This window comes from Lissotriton helveticus, chromosome 3_1, assembly GCF_964261635.1.
Source record: "Lissotriton helveticus chromosome 3_1, aLisHel1.1, whole genome shotgun sequence".
Classification (NCBI taxonomy): Eukaryota; Metazoa; Chordata; class Amphibia; order Caudata; family Salamandridae; genus Lissotriton; species Lissotriton helveticus.
The window spans coordinates 156,705,057-156,728,457 of NC_136061.1; the positions used below are offsets into that span (position 1 = coordinate 156,705,057).

General features: G+C 45.3%; 1 protein-coding gene across 3 annotated transcripts in view; it reads right to left on the reverse strand.

The window, feature by feature from the left end:
• CLIP2 (CAP-Gly domain containing linker protein 2) overlaps positions 1-23,401 on the reverse strand; it is a 575,836-nt gene that overhangs the window by 330,041 nt on the left and 222,394 nt on the right. For 2 of the 3 annotated variants that reach the window (XM_078679434.1, XM_078679436.1), the window contains exon 3: positions 13,079-13,617. In XM_078679434.1, coding sequence (XP_078535560.1) covers positions 13,079-13,617 — 539 coding nt within the window. Of the gene's footprint in view, positions 1-13,078; positions 13,618-13,898; positions 14,099-23,401 lie in introns of those variants that run through there. The other variant, XM_078679435.1, reaches the window with a different exon arrangement.

A 23,401-nucleotide genomic window follows, 5' to 3' on the forward strand; every position in this document is an offset into this window, starting at 1 on the left:
TGGATTCCCCAGTATGCCTATCTAGCCAAACCACTCATACAATTGACAACACAGGAGGCAGCCACTTCGACTGTCCTCCCTTGGACACAAGAACATACCTTGGCATTTGAGGAATTAAAAAGAGCATTATGTCAAGCACCAGTTTTAGCGACTCCATGTTACAGCAAACCTTTTATGCTTTTCGTAACTGAACGAGATGGAACAGCGTTATCTGTCCTCACACAAGATCAAGCAGGAAAACACAAGCCTTGCGCTTATTTTTCTAGTACACTAGATCCAGTGGCCCAGGCTCTGCCTGCGTGCCTGAAATCAGTTGCAGCAACAGCCCTAGCCATAAGACAAAGTGACTCGATAGTGTTGGGACACCCTCTGACAGTACAGGTTCCACATGCAGTGGAGGTTCTCTTAAACAGGACACAGACACAACATTTGACTGTAGCAAGACTGACAGGATATGAACTGACATTATTTCAACCACACATAGAGATCAGACGTTGTAATATTCTGAATCCTGCAACACTTTTGCCCTCAAGTACAGTAAATGCACCACCACATGACTGTGTGGAAGTAATGAATATAGTGACGAAACCAAGACAAGACCTGACAGATATTGCACTTCCAGACCCAGACTTAACGCTCTATGTAGATGGATCATGCATGAGAACAAGTGCAGGAGAATAAGTAGCAGCCTATGCTGTGACCACTGCTACTGAAGTCATAGAGACACAGAAAATAGACACACTATCAGCACAAGCAGCAGAGCTCATCGCTCTGACACAAGCCTGCATAAGAGCTAAGCACTTGAAAGTAAACATTTATACTGACTCACAATATGCTTTTGGCGTTGTTCATGATTTCGGGGTACTTTGGAGGGAGAGAGGTTTCTTGACCTCCCATGGGACCAAGATCCAGCACGGCCAGCTCATTCAAGCCCTGTTGGAAGCAATACATTTACCTACAGCCATTTCTATCCTGAAGTGCAAAGCTCACACCAAAGTTACAGACACCATTTCCCAGGGTAATGACCTGGCAGACCGAACAGCTAAACTTACAGCCCAGACAGCCCAGACACCAACAGACACGACAAGGACAGAGGTACCATTACTGACAACATGTATGACAGTCAGGGATCCCACTCAAGATGTACTCGACATACAGTCACATGCCACTGCAGATGAGATAAAGAAATGGACTGAACAAGGAGGGGTCCAGACTGAACAAGGTTGGATGACTAAGGGAAAAGGTGCATGGTTTCTTCCAGATTCTATGGTACAAGTAATCATAAACACAGCACATAGTCCAGCACACTTGGGAGAAAAGGCAATGATAGACAGCTTACAGAATATCTGGTTTAACAAGCACATGCGTGCAGCAGCCAAACAGAAAGTACGAACGTGTATGATCTGTTGCCAGTTCAATCCAGGTAAAGGCATTCCGGTGGAACAAGGCGGATTTCATCCTCCTGACCACCCTTTTGAGGTCCTCCAGATGGATTATATCCAAATGAACAGATGTAGAGGTTACAAGTATGTCTTGGTAGTTGTGTGTGCACTATCTAGATGGACAGAAGCATATCCAGTTCCAGATTATACTGCTGTGACAACAGCCAGGCAATTAGTGCACGAGTACTTCCCCAGGTATGGATTGCCTCGGGTCGTATATTCCGATAACGGTCAGCCATTCTCCTCTGAATTAATGAAACAAGTGTCTCTTCTGTTAGGATATACTTGGAAATTCCATTGTGTAAGACACCCTGAAGCAGCAGGCCTTGTAGAAAGACATAATCAGACAATCAAAACAAAACTTGCCAAGATATGTGCAGAAAAAGGCGTGGATTGGATGGTAGCTTTACCGGTTGCCCTCTTTTACATGCGTATGGTAGCTCATTCCAGAACAGGCCTATCCCCGTATGAAGTAGTCTTCGGTAGACCGCCAAATATGTGGGGTACGCCTATGCCTAAAAGAATTACTGATGTTGACAGTAACATGCTGACAGATTACCTGGCTTCCTTGATGTCTGCACTTCTTTCTTGTCGTTCACAGGTTGCTGCCGCCTTCCCTGACAACACCCAGGTCAAGGAACACGCCATTGTCCCTGGGGATTTTGTATGTGTCCGGAACTTTGATCGTTCAAGCCCCCTTGAGCCACGTTGGAAGACGCCGAAGTTGGTGCTACTGACCACGAGGACCGCAATAAAAGTCGAAGGACGCAAGGGATGGCTCCACGCTCAACACTGCAAGAGACACTTTGGACAATCTAATACAGACACTAAAAAGATTTTAAAAATTACAGACTTTGCGCCGCTTGCGCCGCCTGCGCCGCCTTTACTAGAAAAGACTCCACAGCAGGAGTATAAATCTAAGTTAAGATCTAGTAAGTCAGACGTAGTTTAATTGTCTAAGTCCACTCGGTGGTGAATCGGTTAGACTAGATTTCTGACATGTATAAGATCACATACGAGAATAGTAAGAAAAAAAAATTGAAAGCAAAATATTGCAAGTTATTACGCGTGTAGATGTATAGTTACTTTGATCATTCTTTTTATTCTGTGCATTGTTATAATCTGTGTCAGTTTATTACTACATGTTTTCTTTCCTATTTCCTCACATATACACTCTTCCAGTAACAGCACCATAGAGCATACATTTAGTGAACTGCCACCTCATGAACTGTCATATCGACTTGCATTGCGTAACAATACTTTTATTCAAATGTTACACCATTCTCATCAGACCAGCAATGCGACTAATTGCTGGGTATGTGGCCAACTGCCACCTTATCAAAAGGCGAAGGGAGTTCTGCCCTTCTATCCTCTGCCATTCTCACACAATGGTTCATGTGGAGCATGGTTTGCCTTAATGACCTCAATAGATAGAAAGTACATAGCTTATCCAGGTGGCTGGATATATGGAAACATGAATAAAGTAATGAATGAAGCATGTTTTCCAGACAAAGACGGATTTCCCCAAAGGAAGGGAACTGATCTAGAGAATGAAGAGTACGAGCAGGGAAATGCATCCGTTAATTTTATAATGTTAAATGTTCAGCCCAAGCAAAACACAGGTCCACCGTTTATTTCAGTTCTACCAGCAAAAGGTGATTTATGTGTTAATAAGAAAGGCTCAGTACATATGGGACACAGCGAGTGTAAAGTTGTAGTAGAGTTTAATGATAAAGGACTTTCTTCTTTCAAAACATCACGCCAGACCTGTTTCATTTGCGGTCAGACAGCCTATGTACATCTGCCCTTAGACTGGGGTGGGACTTGTTATATAGCATTCTTATTGCCACCTGTATTCTTGGCCCCATCCCATTATCATAGAGATTCACGACTAGAACATGTTAGAGTAAAGAGAGAGACAGATGCCTCAGGGATTGATCAGACTGAAACAACTTGGGAGCAATATACAGATTTCAACAAAGGATTCTTCTTCTTCATAGGTCCCGTCCAAAACAGTAAACTGATACGCAAGTTAACAAGGACCCTTGAGGCAGTAGTGAATGTGACTGCATCTGCCCTGGCGAACTTGACCCAGGAACAGTCTGCTATGAGACTTGTTGTTCTTCAAAATCGTCTCGTTCTAGACGTCATCTTGGCGGATAGGGGCGGAGCTTGTAGCGTGATCCGATCTAGTTGTTGCGTTTTCATCCCAAATAACGCGCCATCTGTGTATGCAGCGATAACAAGGCTCCACAAGATTGCTCATGGGATACATCAAGACCCAGGCACATGGACTTGGTCCAGTTGGCTCTGGGGTGTGATATCTGCTTGGGGATGGAAAGTGTTGTCCTTCCTAGGAATGATCCTACTTATGATATTTTGGTTGCTGTCTCTGTCTGCAGTGTGGCCGGGCCATTTGCGGCCTGTGTGCAACTGCATGTGTTCCACATCCAAGTATACAAAGGGTTAAGGACGAACAAATGATGCTGTATGATCAACTATACGGTCTCATGAATATAGATGTATCCTGAAGGGTTAAGTAGGGGACAAGGAGGGAATGTGGAAAATGAAATTTTGCCTGACCAAGATGCCCCCTACGTGTACCCTATGTTACATGTGTGTTACATATATGTGCATGTCACCCATGCATATTTTCCCTTAAGTGGCCTGAACAAAGAGGCCTCTGCATTTACGTCCTGCATTAGGATGCCAGTCATCAAGTCTCCCATGTAAGAAATATTAAGCTAACATGAAGGCCCATGTATTTACATTGTGCACTTTTAAATAAATCACGACAAACCCTTTTTGTGGTTCAGTCTGAGCCACTTTCTGAATTAGGGTTTTCATGACTCCTGACACACTGCAAGCTGCAGTTACGTATCTCTGACCTCGCATATTTCTGGCTCAGCTGAAAGAAGCCCAGCAAAGGGTGCCAAGACAGTGTTTTGCAAAATAGTTATCTGCTTGCTGTACAGAGTCACATTCCTGCCCAGTGAGGAAGGTAAACAGAACCCGTCTGCGAAAGATAGGGCCTAGCCTCTCTGTCTCCATTGAAGTAAATCACAGTGCTTGCATCCATAGAAAGCTCACAGCCCCACGCAATGAACAAAGAAATATATGCTTTTTCTGATTCCTAGTGACGAGCAACCTTTGCTTCAGATAATACATCCCCTGACTTAAGATATCAGTTAGTACCAGACGTGCTGGTCGCCTTGACACTAAAGATCTCTCTACTAGACTGAAAGTCAGCTCTCCTCCCAGTTACACGTCAATTGCGCGTCATGCTCAAATTGCGTGCACAAGTAGGGCAAAGTTCCAGCCTGCCATGTAACTCCTCCTCTATGTAGCCACCCACCTATCACCCACCTGTGACTCATCAAGTGTACACCCTCATGCACGCCCACATGCTCTTATCTCTTTCTTTCATGCTCTGCCTGGGGCGCTCCTCCCTATGTACAAGGAAAAATGTATATATGTGTTGTTCTCTGTAAATAATGTTAGAAGACCCTTCCTGAACCTCAGAGGTGATGGAACAGATTCTCCCTTAACTCGAGTTATTGGAATAAAGCCCTTTTAACTTGGACACCACAGACTCTCTGCCTCTCATTTGATACATGCTAATTGTTAATGCCTAGAAATTATGCCAGGGTAATATTTTATTTACCACAATCAGCGCGGGCGTGGGACATATGATGAAGGGCCCCGGGGGATAGGTAAGTGCGGTGTAAAAAAGCTGTAATGTATTAGCTTGTATTGAGCATTGCAACAGTGTGAGTTCACAAACGTGTGCCTAGTCCCCATCCTTTAGAGGTGTTGCCAGGTCCATGTCCCAGACAGCACGGTCCCGCAGCGCCACCCGCTGCATCCACCCTCGTGGCTTTACAGAGCAAGAAGAACAAATGCCTGCCCTTAAGGTTTCCCAACTTAACAAGTTAGAACTAAGGGCTTTGCAAAGATAGCCTTGCGACACAGGTGGTCACATAGAAATAAGAGGATATATTATCACAAAAGGAGTCTTTTGGCAGATGCCAACAAGGGTCACCAATCACTTCCAGAGTACTGTATGTTTTGGGGGATGGTGAGTCAACATGCCAGGATCAAAGCCAGCCCTTGTGTGAGTGGTGGGGTGCATGTGTGCACACACAGGATGGCACCCAGCAAGGGCAGCATGGTTTCTTCCATTCAAAGGATCTTCTGGCAAATGAACTGCTCAGTCTCTCTGAATGTCCAACAGTGACTCTGCATATACACCTTACAGAGGGCTGTGGGGTCAAAACTTACATCACATCTGCACGTAAGTGTTTCTAAACGGCATTGTATCCGTCTTGCCGCGTTGAAAGCAGACGAAAAATACATCATGAATCTCAAGGACTTATTGAAACAAATTGAAAATATCTCACTTCATTTTTCTGTTGAAGAAACCTCTATGCATCTTTTGTGGGCACAAATTCTTGCTGTCCCCCACCTGAAGCTTTGTTTCCCCCCTTGCACTCACAGCCTAATCCATATATAATGGTACACAGGTAAATATCAACAACGGTGACGCTCCACTCAGTGACACCCTAAACATGTAGGGAAATTAAATCTGTCCAGACACTCGGCAAAGTGTGATCTCATGACTCAACACAAACTCTAATGTGTCCAAATGTCAAAAGAGAGAAGACACAACACATCCTCCTTGAACGAAAGCAATCCCATTGTATGAAACCAAGAGTTATTTAACTAATCAATTAATCTAAATATTAATAACAGAGCTTCTGTCCTACCTTGGTCTCTTTTGGATTAATAACTAGTGTGTCCATTTTCTCACCTTGTACTTGAGTGCTTCTCTAAACTCTTAAACTCTTTTCACCCCTCAAACCGAGATCCAACCTTCTTCTAGCCCTGGCATGCTGCTCCCATCTGCCACATCCCATTCCAGAAGAGAACCACCACGACAGCATCTTCCGCCTTCCACTGTGACATCGTACTCACCAATCAATCAATCAATCAAAGTACTGCTGTCCCCTCTTCATCCCTCGGCCTCTGTGCGGTATAATCCTGATCAAATGCCCAACACTGCCATCAGTCAGCTTTATCTAGTGTTTAATACCACAGGTGTGCTGTTTCTAAGAGCTGTAATAACCAGGTGTTACTGTAACCCAATTTAGTGGTTGTCCATTATCGGCCTCAGAAGGTTGGAAGTGTGCTGTTATCGAACTGCAGATCACACAGAGATGTTAGCACTTAGCACTCAGCTCACTAAGCTATCTTTGGCATTCTTATGCAGCGAGAGTAATCGGCTAGCATTAATATGAGACATAATCCACTCAACCCTGGCAAAGTGCCATGTATAAAGTGTTAGACTGTCACAAAGGGATCATTTCACTGCATCACCTCGCAGATTGGATGTTGTCATGCAAATGTGTGACATTCAGCAGAACCACTGAGCAAACACAGCCGAGCGCATGCATGCAGGCCAGCTCTTCTACAGCTACTTACTTGACGTCTGAGTGAAGGCATGATGGACTCAGGCTCGCTATGGCTCGCTATGGCTCGCTCTAGCCGTACTGGACAGCAAGGTTACCCTCGAGCTAGAATGATGGGTAGAAATTCAACAACCACATGCACTGCGTGGCATAGATAAGATTGTCTGTGTCAGCAAGATGTGTTTCAGTACTGACAGCGCTGAGTGTGATCTGTTATGTTATGTTATGTTGATTTGTACAGCGCACTAATCACCCGAGAGGGTATCCAGGCACCTGGAGTGATGGTCTTCTGCTCGAGAGATCTGACGGCATGGGATGTAAGGCCTGATGTACAGAGACCGCGCTTACTAAAAGGGGCTGCAAATTGTGCACAGACTTTTTGCGAATAGAATCTGATTTTGCAAACCGTTACCGACCTATGTACAAAGAGGTCAGTACACAAATTTACAAATTGCAGGGTGTCACAGAAAGACCTGCCTAATTAATATTAATTAGCTAGCTCGACTTCTTTGTCTGAGTGTAGTGAGCTGGGAAGAGAGAGACAGGCCAATGAGATATCAGTCAAGCCTCCCGTTGTGCTGTGACTGTTGCTGCCCGGCCTGAGTCTTTTTGCATAGTGCACGTTGCATCGTGAGCTTGTGTTAAAACATGTTCTTGGCCATTACACTGCACAAATGGGCCTCATTTCAGATATTTAGCTCATTACATGGACATATCACTCAAAGTGTTACGTATAAGACATTGGAATGGCACACATAAGCACAAGGGAAGCAGAAATGTCAGACATGGGTGAATGCAAAACTTGGCAACTGTATTCATTACGGTAGCAAAATGAATTAATCAGCATTTTTAATTAATGTTACTGTATAAATGATTGGGCGGTATTGTTCAATGACATGAAATTCATCGATATGCATTATGTGGCACTTGTACAGATTTATGTACTGCTGTCAATGAACTGTCTTCCAGCAGCCGTGGTGCGTAGCATGACCTGTGGACCAGTGGGTGTGATGTGCAGGCTCTCAAGGACAGTGACTGGCATGATCTTAGGGACAGAGACACTTGTGGGCAGAGCTATCAGGCCAGCAACTTTGAAGGCCTGGTCTGATGAATAGTAACCCTGATAGGAGTAGCGTTGGCAGACTCTGGGCCAGGATCACCGATGGCGCGCTCTGACGACCTTGCTCACAGAGCTGACACACATGATGTACAGATTCTTGAGACCGACATACCTAGGTTATGGTCATATTCGAAACACAGTAACTTGGATATGTTTGGACTGGTACGTCTGGTGGTGAGACCGGTTTCTGTTAAATAATTTTGATTTGTGGAGCATTTATAGAAAGCTAAGTGTTGAGAATTTAAAATCAAGCAACAAGTCTCACTATTCCACTTGGAGCTGATTTTTATGTACTGTTCTTGATGTGAATTTCTCACAGTTCTGTTCAGATGACATTTCCAACCATTGTGCTTAGTATCCACATATCATTGTTCTACTTTCCATGAATTAATTTCAATTCTTTGCTCCTTGAATATCTCACATTTTGGCTCACTATGATTTTGCATGACCAGCGACCCACTAGTGTCTGTCCTCTCACATGCGGCACGGTCGTTCCTATCTATGTGGAGGTGAAGCGGCAGTGGGCTTCATCATATCTTCAACTACTTCTCTTTCAGGGGAAGAAGTTGCAGCAGCAACCGTGGTGTATCACACCGGTTTTAGCAGTACTCACAAGAACTCACTTGATGTGCCCCAGCACAGTATATTTTGGTTCCACGCGTGCACATGTCCACTTACAAACAAAATGGTTATTCACCTTGATCAGACATGTAAGGTGCTTGTTTCTTGTGTGCAGTGCCAGAGGTTCATGCCATGGACAAACCTCAAGGGACAAAGAAAAGTCCTTAAAGAAGATCCCAAGAATAACTTTTATATAGTGCTTGCTATCAATGCTTTTGCTATTCTGTTGCATGACATAACTGCTGGTATGATTGTCCAACTCACTAGAACAGTTTAAAGACCTCATAAGCATTAAAGACTTCATTGAATATGCCATGTAGGCCTCGCGCGGGCACCAGCAGCTACAGCTGAACTCAGAGCCTTGTAAGAGTGACACCAAGAGGCCTCAGACTCATCTACACCAAGAGATGCCAACAGGAATCTTTTTTTGTGCCAACAGAGTCTGACACCACCTGTCATCTTATGGCACCGGCTCCTTTGAACTAAATGGTCATGAAAAGTAAGATTTAGGCATTGGGCTTGAAACTTTGGGCAGACACAGCAAGATGCGCCTTTTTTTACCACCTTCTTAAAGGCTGTTCCATATTACACTGTTAGGTACTGCGGTCTTTTGGGTGACTTTAGACTACTCTAAGACCTTGTGGCTAAAGGTAGCAGAGGATCAAGGAACAGAGGGAATTGGAAGCAAGTAAAGATGGAAACAGAGGGAGAAGGGAAATGGAGGAACTGAAACAAAAACTGGGTGCATGAGATAAGTGACACTGGTATATACAAAAGTGCTAATATTGACGGCTCGCTTTAAAGTAAATCGACAAATGGTGAACTACTTGTGTGATTGTCGCAAAAAAGTCATCTTCAGTTGACTTTACATGTAGAGCCTTCGTCCAACAGTTTAGGGACCGAAATAACAAACAAACATAAACATGTAACATCTTACTTACAAAGCAGTAATCTTGAAGAAAAGCATCCACAATGTACAAACATTTAAAGGTGCCGCTGCCAACGCGAAGCGCTTTCTCTGCCTATGTTTTTAAAATTATTGAATCTGAATTGTTTTTGAATTTGAATGTCACGTCCTGCACTGCTTTTAAGATTACTTTAAAAGTCTGCACTTACCGCGCCTAATCCCGCCACCACATCAGCTCGACTCTCTTCTTGGGGGAGTCACCAGTCGTGCGCCAATCAGCGAAGAGGGGCTGGGGTAGGGAAGGGACACAAATGCCGGTAGCAATGCGGGAGCGCAGCGGGCGCGCCAAAGGCAAGCCCGTCTGCGCCCGTCCGCGACCGACCGGGGCAAGGGGCAAGTCAATATGCCCAAAACACTACCTACTCCATTACCGATTTGAAAGCCAATCACTCCAACAAACTAGAAATTGTCCAACGCTGCCGGGCAAACATAACTGCAAACGGCATAATGGCACCAAGATCCTCATTCCCTGAACTCAGTAATCATATACATCAAAATAAAAACATGAACCTTAAAGTAATAAACAAAGGAAACCCCCTTACAGTAACTTATCTCAATACCCGTTCCTTGGTCAAATACCAAGTGGAAATACACAACCTACTCTGAACCGATGAACCAGACATCCTACTGCTAACAGAAACCTGGTTAACACAGGACTCCTCCTCCGATGTTCTAGCGGCACTACCTAGCAACTATTACATCCTCCAAGCCAACCGCCAACAGGGAAAAACTGGAGGGGGGGTGGCAGTTATAATACACAGAGATCTAAAATTCACAGCACTTGCCCCCCTGGATCTGCCACGAGTGGAGAATCTTGTGATTAAACTGGAGTCCGATTCGGCTCCCCTTGTCTCTGTCATACTTAACCGACCACCCCAAAACATGCCACAATTCCCACAATCCCTAGGCGAGCAGATGACTCACCTTATAACCAACCACACAAAAACTCTGCTCATTGGCGATCTCAACTACTGGGCCAATGACTCAGCAGGCGGCCCTCACGCAGCGGAGTTAACTAACCTACTGATGGGGCATAATCTCAGCCAGCACATCACCTCCGCGACCCACATCAAAGGGCATATATTAGATCAGGTATGGTCTTCAAACCTGACTATAACCAATTTAAATGTAAACACCTGCATCTGGTCAGATCATTACCTCATTAAATTCTCAATAAACAACTTAGCCAAATTTAAAATCTCCCAACCTAACCCCGGATCCTACAGGAGCTGGAACACCATCAACAAGTGCCAATTCCCCGAAACCCTGACTAAAACAATCCCTGTCACCCACTCATCCATTGAAGAGTGTGAGGGAAACCTATCGGATTGGCTTTCAAAAGCCAGCAATAAACATGCCCCGCTTAAGAAAATACAACAGGCCTGCCGCCACGACGCACAAAAGTGGTTCTCCACCGATTTAAAAAAGTTAAAACTTGCGCTACGTCAAGCAGAAAGGAAACGGAGAAACAAATATTCACTAGATGACAAAAACACCTACTTAGTAGCTCTCAGAACCTACAAAAAAACAATTCTGACTGCAAAAACTGAATATTTCTCACAAAAAATCCTCACCTCGACTAATCGATCAAAGGACATATTTTCAATAATCAATGACCTCTCAACCCTGACAGAGTAACTCAAAAAATCATACCTTCGCAAGCCTTGTGTGACTCCCTGAACAACTTCTTTGTTGACAAAATTAAAATCATCAAGGCGAGCATTCCCTTATGCGCAAAACCTACGTGCCAAGCAAAACCTAAAAACACACAAAGGCTTGAACACTTCCCTACGATAGACCAAGAAGCATTCACGGACCTCATGACAAAGGTTAAATCTGGCTTCCCGAAAGATTGCTGCCCCCCTTGGATCCTAAAGGAAGCCTTTACGGCCTACCCAGACCCTCCCATGGCCTTATTAAACATCTCACTATCTCAAGGCTATGTTCCCAACACTTTTAAAGAGGCATCTCTCATCCCTCTCCTAAAAAAACCAGGAGCAGACCCTGGGACCTTCACCAATTACCGGCCCATATCATTGCTCCCTTGCATGGCCAAACTACTTGGAAGCCCACGTAGCCAAAAACTTGTCGGCCTTTCTGGAGCAGTCAGACTACCTGGACACCCACCAGGCAGGGTTCCGCCCTGCGCACTCCACAGAATCAGTTATATTATCAGTCTTGGACCACCTGCGAGCAAAAGCGGATGGAGGATCCCCCCAAGCACTTGTGCTTCTAGATCTCTCCGCCGCGTTTGACACGGTCGACCACAACACCTTGGTCGACCGGGTCATGGACGCAGGAATCCAAGGACTAGCCCTCAAATGGATAAGCTCCTTTCTAAACAACCGTTACCAAGCAGTCCGTTTGGGAAACTTCACAACCTCCAAGATCAAAAATATATGTGGCGTCCCCCAAAGCTCCTCCCTTTCCGCCCACTTATTCAATCTATATCTTCTTCCACTCATCCATGCACTTAAGGAAAGAAAAATTCAAACCTTTAACAACGCTGATGATTTTCAGTTAATCTTCCCAATCAATAACTCCCCCACTACGGTTCACGAATTCCAGACAACAATGCTGTTCATCCGTGACTGGATGAACAGCAATCACCTTAAACTGAATCCGGACAAAACGGAAGTCATCCTCACAGGTGGCCTAACGAACCCCTGGAGCCCCTTCTTCTGGCCTAAAGATCTGGGACAACCCCCCACCCCCTCTACCTCTACTAAAACCCTGGGGGTAATAATCAACAGCGATCTTACCATGAACAAACAAATTGAAGCAATGGCCTCTACTTGCTGCTTCCAGTTAAGAAAAATAAGGAAAATTAGTAGATTCCTTAGCCAGGAAGCAAAGATTCAGGCTGTCCTTGCGATGGTAATATCCCACATCGACTACGCCAACTCTCTTTATTTTGGCATCCCGACGTACCTCATCAACCGCCTTCAAGTGATCCAAAATCAGGCGGCCAGGCTGGTTCTCCAAGCAAATAGGCGCCAACATACTACCCCTCTACTAAAGAAGCTTCACTGGCTCCTTATAACCCAGAGATGCGCCTTCAAAGTGGGATGTATCATTTTGAAATCCCTGAATAATAAAACCCCTAAATTCATCGATAACTTGATCAACAGATACACTCCCACTCGCAACTTGCGATCTGCCCATCTGCACCTTCTGGTCATACCCACCTTCAGGCTAAAATGCACTGGAGGAACAAGATTTGCCACCTTAGGCCCCAAATTGTGGAACTCTTTACCTCTGGAAGCTAGAGCATGCACAGACCTCATGAGATTCCGTAAACTACTAAAAACTTGGCTATTCAAGCAGGCATACTATTAACATCTCAGTTTAAACACCTTTAGATCAGCGCCAAGAAACCAACCTGGTGTACGTGTGCTATACAAATAAAGATTAACATAACAATACAATTTTTGGCTTCCTGTGACTCTGCTAGACTTACCAAGACACGGTCACCCATGCGCAAGTCCTTGTCCCCTTTCTTCACAGACCCGCTGTCCGAAAGGTTGGATCCAGATTCATTTCCAGTCTTCATGGAGCTGTTGAGTACACAATCCCTCAAAGGGACAATCCGAGTGGTGAGGGGAGGAGTAGCAGTGCCAGAAAGTAATGACAAGTTCTGGGTGGTCAGAGACTCAACAGACAAGGCATCGCTCCCTGAGCCTTCGGTGGTGAGCTGCCGGGTCAGCTTGGAAGGCCGCGTGAAAATCCCTTGGAGAGGCTGGCATTCGAAGTACCGCACACCACCCACCGACCCATCGTTCTTGCCAACCAGGTCATCCAGTACCACGCCAGCCCACTGGCCAGGAGCAAACTGCGTCTCTCCCAAATAGTGGATCACACCCGGCTTGACCCCGTTCACCCATACGCGTTCGCCAACCAAGAAGTCTCCCACAAACTCGTCGCCCACTTCTGTGTACTTTGATGTTGACTTCTCAGCGCTGAGCGATGACGTCGAATTCTGTTTGTGCAGAGGAGATCCTGTCATTGGAGAGAATAAAAGGGAAGAATGAAAAGAGGAAGTGAACTCTGAGAGTAACAAGTAAGCAGCAGAAATACACATTATTTATTTTAAAAAAAACACAAGGGTTGTGGTTTTCTCGCAAGCTGTCAACACACCCAGCAGTTGTAGAAAGTAATGACTGGTGTACTGAGGCAAATAAATGGAACTGGACGCGGAAAAAAGTAGTGTTGATTGCAAAGAGGAGCTACACAAAATACAATCGCCGCCCTGCAGCTTTTCACAGTTGCCAAGAACTTACCAACTGTGATCTTGACTTTCCCAACACTGAGCAATTTGGACATTTGTGCCGCCGCCCTCTCCATGGTCTTTTCATTGCCTTTGGGTCAGAGGGGTTCGGGGGCGTACAGTGCTCCAGGGAGGCTGGCTAGTGTAGCAGCCTGAGGACACACTACCAGCTCGCCATCGGGAGAAGCAAGGGCCCCTCTGAGCCCCTCGGCTACCGTCCGGGGTGAGAGGCGGCCGGCAGAAGCGCACCCCTGCCCCGGCCGCTGCCACATCACTCGCCGGCCCGCGCCTGCAAATTAACTTCATATGAACCTCCCCCCTCCTCCGCCCCCCTCACTTCCTCTTCCCTAGTCCTCTCTCCATCTCCATGGCAACGGCAACCGCTGCTTTACGCTGGCAGTGCCTGCAGCGTGTGCACATCTGGGCAGGATCCCGGTCTGTCCCATTAGCGCCTGCCCCGCCCTGCGCCGCAGCTGGATGCTGCCAGCCCTCGACACGGCCTGTGTCACGGGAGCCGAGAAAGGCCACACTACAGAGAATGCCTCCGTCTTTAATCAGGCGTCAAGATGCTTTCATCGGTGGCATCTGACCCCTCGCCCCAATGTCTCAGAGTAGACTGCATGGCATGTCCAATGTTGGCCCACGAGGGCTGAGCCATGAAAATGTTTTTATGATAACTCATTATGGAAATATCCTGATGCGACATCCCTGTACCCACCAGGACTACCCCAACCCTAGTCCCATTAAGAAAGAGCTGAAGACCCCTCTGTTTAATTAGTCACATTAACAGTCCACTTTTGCTTTTAGAACTCAGTTACGGCTCCAGATTAGACACATAGACTGTGTCTCTTCCTTTGGACCCTGTACAGCGCTCCCTTTATGTAAAAACTAGCAGCCCGTCCCGACGTTGTCCAGGTATGAATTGCTGCCGGCCAGTAGTATATTGTTTTGTAGTGACAGGCCTGTGAAACGCTCCGATTCACAGTGCACTGCTGATGCACTTAAGAGTGCGCGTTCAGTAGTGTGTGAACTCGAGTTTCCCTACTTTATTTTTCCTTGCAATATTATATAGCGCAAACTCGACAACATGGCATGAGCACAATTTACATTACAGATTCATTTCTGGTAGGCCCGGGAAGACAAAGCGATTTGCCTGGAATCACAGGATGTTGAGCTGATGCCGAGATTCGAACGTAGCTCCCCAGCTCTAAAGTTGGCAATTCTAGAACTTGTGGCGGGAGGTGTGTCTAAAAGTGTATGTCGGTGCTGGCCATCAATGAGAGAGACCTGTGCATTTTTCAAATGGGTGTTGAAAAAATATGACTATGTAGCTGGAGATGAGGGCCGCCGTGCCACCAATGTACTTACAGGGGGAGGGTAAACACCCATTATTCCGCAACTTTCTTTCCGCATACCATCACTCCGCATACTTTCATTACGAAAGTACCATGACTCCGCAATGCCATTTTAACGCATGGCATTACATTTTATATGCTTTTACCACGCATACATTTACAGCGAAATACGTTGTAAATGCATGAATGGTAAAAGCATGTTTTTTTTAATGTTTGGATAAGGTAAGTATGGGTAGAGGGGTATATGTTTTGGGGTACTGGGGTATATGTTTTGGGGTGTTTGGGTATTTTAAGGGTTCAGATATAGATTTGGGTTATGGGGTACAGGGGTAGTTTTAGGGTTTAGGGATAGTTATGGGTTTTGGGGTACAGGGGTATTTTTAGGGTTCAGGGCTAGGTTTGGGTTTTGGGGTATAGTGATATTTTTAGGGTCAGGGGTAGGTTTGGGTTTTGGGGTACAGGGGTATTTTTAGGGTTCAGGGCTAGGTTTGGGTTTTGGGTACAGGGGTATTTTAGAGTTCAGGGGTAGGTTTGGGTTTTGGGGTACAGGGTTATTTTTAGGGTTCAAGGCTAGGTTTGGGTTTTGGGGTCCAGGGGTATTTTTAGGGTTCACGGGTAGGTTTGGGTTTTGGGGTACAGGGGTATTTTAAGGATACAGGGCTGGGTCTGGGTTTTGGGGTACAGGGGTATTTTAGGGTTCAGGGGTGGTTTTAGGGTAGAGTGGTATTTTTAGGGTTCAGGGCTAGGTTTGGGTTTTGGGGTACAGGGGTATTTTTAGGGTTCAGGGGTAGGTTTGGGTTTTGAGGTACAGGGGTATTTATAGGGCTCAGGGCTAGGTTTGGGTTTTGGGGTACAGGGGTATTTTTAGGGTTTAGGGATAGGTTTGGGTTTTTGGGTACAGGGTATATTTATAGGGTTAAGATGGGTTAGTGTTTAAGGGTGTTGGGGTATTTTAAGGAGTAAGGGTGGGTTATGATTATGGGGTGCAGGGGTATTTAAAGGGAGCAGGGTGGGATTAGCACATGATATGAGACATGGCATGAAGGTCGGAACGTACCACACGCCCCCAGCGCCCGCAGCGTTTGTCACCCCCCAGCACACGCCCACAGCACAACGCAGACACGCCCACAAGGGACTACTTTGCTGGCACGGTTCTTTTACCTTTTAAATGTATATGGTGGGCTTCTGCATAGCCTATGTCCTTCTGCTGCAACTTCCCTTTCCAACGCTGTATTAGGTGTTGTGATTGGTGCTGTGGTTCCTGAGATTACCCGCCTCAAAGGTTTGGGCTCTCTCTCTTTATTATATTAGTATAGATCACATACATATATTGAGAGGAGTTGCATGCAAATGCCTCTAATGGGGATACCCTGACATTATGCATTCACTCCAGCCATCATCATGCGCAACACCATAGTCATTCAAAGGAACACAGGATCTGCCCTGAACTCCACAGGCTACAGCGCCTGACTCTTACAACTACCCTGGAAGCAGTGCAAGCCACCGGAATGTGGCAAGTGCTTGGCTTGTCGTCCACCCCCCACGTCTGCAACAGTAAAATAATGCACGAGCACCCAGTTTCATAGCGCAAATGGCAGCACTAGGGGCAAAGCTTGGTCGGTTAAAATGGTGGGGGGAAGGGGGGAGAGAGACAGATTTCCCAACAATCACGCTGGCACATAATGTTAAAATACGTTATATGACGAGTAGGGTGCAAGAGAGGGGCTTAAGGACAGAGGAAAGGGACAAGAGTGCGGATTGGAAGGGGTACAAAGTGAGAGAAAGGACATTGTTTTGGAATATAACCAATATTTTCACCTGGAATTTCTATGCACAGAGACAAAAACGCACACACTCTCTCCCTCTCTCTCTCTGTTTGGAAATAATTATTTTTAAATATAACCAATATTTTTTAAGTGTTTCCAAACAGAGAGAGAGAGGGAGAGAGTGTGTGCGTTTTTGTCTCTGTGCATAGAAATTCCAGGTGAAATCTGACAGACACCTCGCCATACTCGACTGAAAGCACCTGGACCCAACTATTTATTAAATAATACATTAATACATTAAAACACCCCATCGGAAACTACGCCCCTGACTCTCAGTGGGGTGGCAAGAGTGCCATGGACCATAATGCAGAGAAGGAAAAAGCCCTGGATAGTAACAAACATAAATGAGGTCAGTATTCCCTGACACCGCTGTCCCCCAGTGCCACTGCACCTACTCAACTCATAATAGGTATGCCCTATGTACTCTTGAAAACAACTTTCTTTTAGACTCCTATTCTGTACATACTGGTCTGTTCTCCCACCACGGGTTATATTACGACAAAGTAGTAGACAAGGGCCATAAACCGATACAATCGAGAGTTAGCTGTGAAGATGAAACTCATTAATGGACATACCCAGTTCACTACCATGCCTCGTCATCTGCAGCCCACCAGTGGCCATTAGCATTATCCCAGTACTTAATTTGTAATTATATTAGTGCCAGGGCTCTCATCAGGAGGCCACTGCAGCTTGCACTACAAAATTGCCCCTGCCATGCTGCCAATGACATCTATTTGTGTTTGCAATGATAGTAACAACACAACTACTGGCCATCACACTCGGACAAGTTCGATAATGCGGACTAATCCTGGCCCCCAAAATGTAAGAATGGCTTAGGCGGCAAGTAATAATCATTTTTAGTGTATATTAAATTAATATTTCACTGTTGGGGGCATCTCTAAATTAGCCAGACAGCGCCACCTTATGGCAGACTGTCACAAGCACAGCAGTGATGGCAACCATCAATTAACCACAGGCACAAATTAAGCACTGCATTAGCCTTACTTCCTTTTTCACCTCATGCTTAAATGCAGCTATGAGCATCACGCTACAAACAATGCTAACAAACAGAGCAGCTATTTAATCACCTTCTTGAAAGGTGCAAAGTGCTTTGAGGCGTTCATGAGGGCTATGAAAGTGGCACAAAATTGTGACAATACAACAGAAATGCACCAAAGCAACAGATACTAGAACATCAGGAAAAATAACGCCTTGCGTAGAACACTGAGAATGATGGAAACAAACAGGACTGATGTGGAGAAGTGGAGGCTCACTGGTTAGAGGAGGCAGACCTGGAAGCAGAGGTCAGCCCGGGACCAGGGTTCAATTCCCGGCTCGGCGGGGTCTTGAGTCCTAAAATGTCCATGGACTCGACAATTCTCGCTCCGGTGCCTACTCGATTCACGGGTTCACACTCTGCAACTCTGGGCAATAGCTTGCTTAATCTCCACAACGGCCCCTCGCGGCGGGATGCCTGGCTTTCACCTTGCGGATACCCTGCCGGGGTTATCTCACAGGGGAATACCAGGACGGGTGCCCTAAGCAAGCGCTTAGAAACCGCTTGGTGATTTGCACTATATAAATTCCTGTACATTTACATTTACATTAACATGTACTTATGTTGTGCTGGAGGTTGCAATGCATGTGGTGGACACCAGAACTTAGGTTTGGAGATTTATTCTTATTTTTCTTCATCAGACTTTGACTCAGAGCAAAACAGAGAAAGGTGGAGAAGGGAGAAAGAAGGTGGCAGAGAAACACTGGAAACCAGTAAGAAAGGTAACAAGCATTTGCAATGCAATAGGTCTCGCATTAGGAAAGTTTGAGCTATTGGTATTGTAAATGGCAAAGTTTTTATTTATGTTTCTTTTTTTTTAAATAGCTAAATTAATAGCTTCGTCATTTACAATGCCAATAGTTATAACTTTCGCAAATGTGATACCTATAGCATTTGTAATGCAATATGTTTTGTATTTACAAACCGCAAGAGGACAAAAAAAAGCTCCGGACCACCGCCTCCTCCCAGGCCTTCAAAAGGGACCTCAAAGTTCTCCTCCTCCAGAGACACCTCCAAAAGTAATTCACGTCCTCTTGCTATTTGTGAGGAAGACTTCCCACTACTGATAATTTCTACTTTCCATGACGATGGAAGTGCCTTCCCAGTGTATGCCTGTGATTGGAGGGTCTGCCTTTTTGCAGTATTTTCCATGTACTGGTGTTCGGTGCCCTTTTGTAACATGCACACACCACTCTGCCCTTGCAACACACGGCTGCTACCACTCACATGTCTTTGCCTTTGATACTTGCACAAGTGCCACCTTGCCCATGTAACGCTTGTTCCTGAGCCTGAGTGTCTAGCACTTATTGCAGGACTATACCTCTAATTATACTCTGTTTTCTCTTATAACTGCACACTTGTCACTTTCATTTCCTCTTGTGCACTTTTGACTACCTCATGTATTTTGGTTGCTCACAATTTTTACTCAAGTATTTGGTTTGCTCATGATTGTCACTATTACCTTTACTACCCATGTATTCTGGTTGCTCACAATTTTTACTCAAGTATTTTGTTTGTTCACGATTGTCACTATTACCTTTACTACCTCATGTATTTTTGGTTGCTCATAGTTTTTACTACCTCATGTATTTTGTTTGCTCACAATTGTCACTATTACCTTATGTAAGTAACGTATGTTTTTGCAACCTGTTCTTTTGTAATGTTTGAAGCCAATTGGAATATGATTCCGCACTCGGGTTTGTTGAATGGTGTGTTTGAAATTTTCACTTTGTTATAATACTTTCCGTGGTGCGTAGGTAGGTTACCCTACTGAGCAATAGGGTAGTAAGATACGTGTATGGCATGCGGTTCCTGTAACTCAAGAATCACCCCTGCCTCGCACTCCTTTCTATTTTCCTTAATCAGTAACAAGAGTCAAGTAGGTGCTTTCATTCCATTTTATTTTCAAATTTTCTTATTTTTCTGTTTTCATGATTTCTTCCTTGTGTAATATTGTCATCATATCACATATTAATCAGTTTTTTACTTCCCAATGCATTTCAAGCAATACTGCCCTTCCTCAGGGGATTCTCTTTTTCTTTACTTGATAGTCGGTAGCTTTCTGCATAAAATAGATGTCGAAATCACGACCTGAGCGACTCAAGGTCTCTCCTCTCAGTCTTCATTCAGCGGCGTTTTCGGTTTCCGATCATGTGACCGGACGTCCAGTCACATGAAATGCATTGGGAAGTAAAAAACTGATTAATATGTGATATGATGACAATATTACACAAGGAAGAAATCATGAAAACAGAAAAATAAGAAAATTTGAAAATAAAATGGAATGAAAGCACCTACTTGACTCTTGTTACTGATTAAGGAAAATAGAAAGGAGTGCGAGGCAGGGGTGATTCTTGAGTTACAGGAACCGCATGCCATACACGTATCTTTTGTAATGTTTCTCATTATGTTTCATTTCTGTTCCTAATGTGAAGCGCTCTGACGCCTTCGGGTAAAGTCCGCGCTATATAAAAATGCATAAATACATAAATAAATAAACACCGCCTTCGGGTAAAGTCCGCGCTATATAAAAATGCATAAATACATAAATAAATAAATACCGCCTTCGGGTAAAGTCCGCGCTATATAAAAATGCATAAATAAATAAATAAATAAATAAATACCGCAAATCAAACATCCTCGTCACTCTGCCGGCCTGCGACCAGGAAGTCAGGCAGGCCGGCGCGACAACCGGAAACAGGAAGTAGGAGGGCGGGAGCCTACCCCGCCTCCCACGGAACAGCCGCGATTGTTTGGAGCACCGGAGCAGGCAGGAGCCTACCATGCGCCCCGGTGCCGAAGGAGGGAAGAAGAGTCCTGCTGCCGGGCCCTGCAGCTGAGGAGGGCCGCCGCACGAAGGAAGCCGGTGAGTGGGTTGCTGAGCTGCGGGGGGGTGGGAGGGCGGAGGAGGGGGAGCATGTGTGTGTGCGCGCGGGCGTGCGAGGGGGGGGCGGGCTGTGTATGTGTGTGTGCGTGCGTGTGTGTGTATGTGTCTTGGAGTGCGTGTGTGTGACTGTGGGGGAGGGGGTGTGTGTGTGAGCGAGTGTCTGTCTGCGCGCGCATGTGTACGGCGCGGGACGCGACGTGCGCGTTCGCGCACACGAATCCAGGAGAAAAAGCTCGTACACCCTCTTGTCCTCCTTCCCCCCAGACTGATCGCTATACGTCTCCAGCTGGACACATGCATCCTTGCGGATGCATTGCCAGCGAGACCCAAAAAGAAGGGATGGAACGAACCAAGAGTGAGATCAAATGACAGAAAGTGTAGGATGGTGGAAGAAAGAGTGGGGAACAGAAAAGGAGAGGAGACGGAACATGCCCCCTTTCACAAGCCAAAACGTCGCCAGTGTTTTAAAGTAGGTGTCGTAGCTGGGTGCCAAGAAAGTGACTCCCAAGAGAATACTAGAAATAGGCTTTAATAATTGTCTCCTCTGCTCCACAACCGACACAGCCTGCTTGCCTCCCAAGAACCTTCTCAGCATTCTAAGGCAAGCTTCAGAACAAACTCTAGGAACATTCTAAAGTACACAAGGGAGCAGAGGAGGGGGAAAGTACCAAGTGGAAATGATCTAAATTACAACAAGGTGTTACCTGGCAACCTTAGCATTCCGCTGCGCAGGTGATGGGCTCCTAGAATCAATCTGGGCCCGGCACTTATTTATTTTTACAGATTAAACTGTGAGTCTAATCAAGTGTAAGATGTCGAGAAGCCAAGTAAAATGTTTCTAATAAGCAAATGAACAAACCGTATGGCAGAATTACACCTGCCACGGACACAGAATCATGGCAGCTGTACCTCGAGACAGTCCAGACCAGCAGCACAGGGTTTTTGCTGCAAAACTCACACTTGTTAATAAACACAGATTTTACCATTTTGGAAACTGCTTGCGGGGGTTTGAAAGCCACCAGCAGATTTTTCATTTTGAGACTTTGAAATTTATCGCCGTGTCTGCAGCTCCAGACATGGACAAATGGTGCAGACTCATCAGAAAAGAAAGAGCAGTGACTTGTAATTGCATTGATATAGCGCTTACTACCCCTATTGAGGCATCAGAGTGCTTTAAGGCAAGTAGCATGCTACTCTGGAGCCCAAAAAGAATTTGTGGTGAATTAGTAAAGGGATGTATGAAATTAATTTGAGCGGTGGACATATGAGTCTGTTATTTGGGTTGAAAAGGATAATAGAGGGATAGAAGATTTCAGCCACGGGCTTTCTTCAACCAGCCTCTTTCAGCGAATGCCTTAAGGATTTGTCAATCACTTATTTGTTTTCTCTCCCTCCCCTGCACTGTTCACCTATTTTTCATGTTGTATTTTTTATCTCTGTTTTGCTTCCTTACCGTCTTCCTACTATGTAATGCAATTTTCTTTTGTCTTTACTGTGTGTATGTAATGCGTTCTGATACCCACGGTTCAAGCTCGCGCTATATAAAACTTTTTAAATTAAATAAATAAATATTGGCACAGCCCAGTGGAGTATCCATCTGTTATCTAATACTGTTGGAAGTTTGGTTGTATCCTTCCCTCTTCACTCGAGTGCTTGTATTGAACTGCCTGGCCTGTGGGACTACTTTGCAATCAGCGTGACTCACTCAAATGAGCTAACACTTCTTATAATAGCGCATTAAACCCAGACCTATTGGCTTTGTTATTGCTAGATGCAATGATAGTTCAGCAGACGAGTCTGCACCCGCTCAACACATTTTTGTAGAGAAAATGGCCAGCTGATGCAAGACATTCGACGCTGGAGAATGGCTTGTGCTGCCTGCCATTAATTTCACAGTAAAGTTTGGCCTAAAAAAGAACACATTACCAAAGTAGTCCTTGATACCCAATGTGCTCCTTGTGAAAGGGCAGAACGCAGTCACTGACTGAAAGTAGCCAATGGCTGAAGTGGGCTGACGCACTGCTTCATGCTGTAGTGGGTGGAAGACGAAGAATACGAATGGCACAATAACAGACCCATGGACCAAGTGGACTGGCTGAAAGCCCCTGTAAGTAAGTTTATTATAATTTTACTGAAATCAATACGTCTTGGCTGACATCAGATCTAACAATATATATATAAAAATTGTTAAAAATGAAGCAGTTCCTACAGTTTTAAATTCTGGTGCTGACAAAAACACAGCTATGAAGAGCAGCCTGGGAGGTAGGATGCTGGTCTCCTGCAGCCCCTGGGAGTAAATATTCCGAGACCCTTCTACAGCAGAGGGCCAGTGTATCACATGGTACTCCACCTGATGACAGCCTCATATCATTGTAGCAGCACAGACATGAC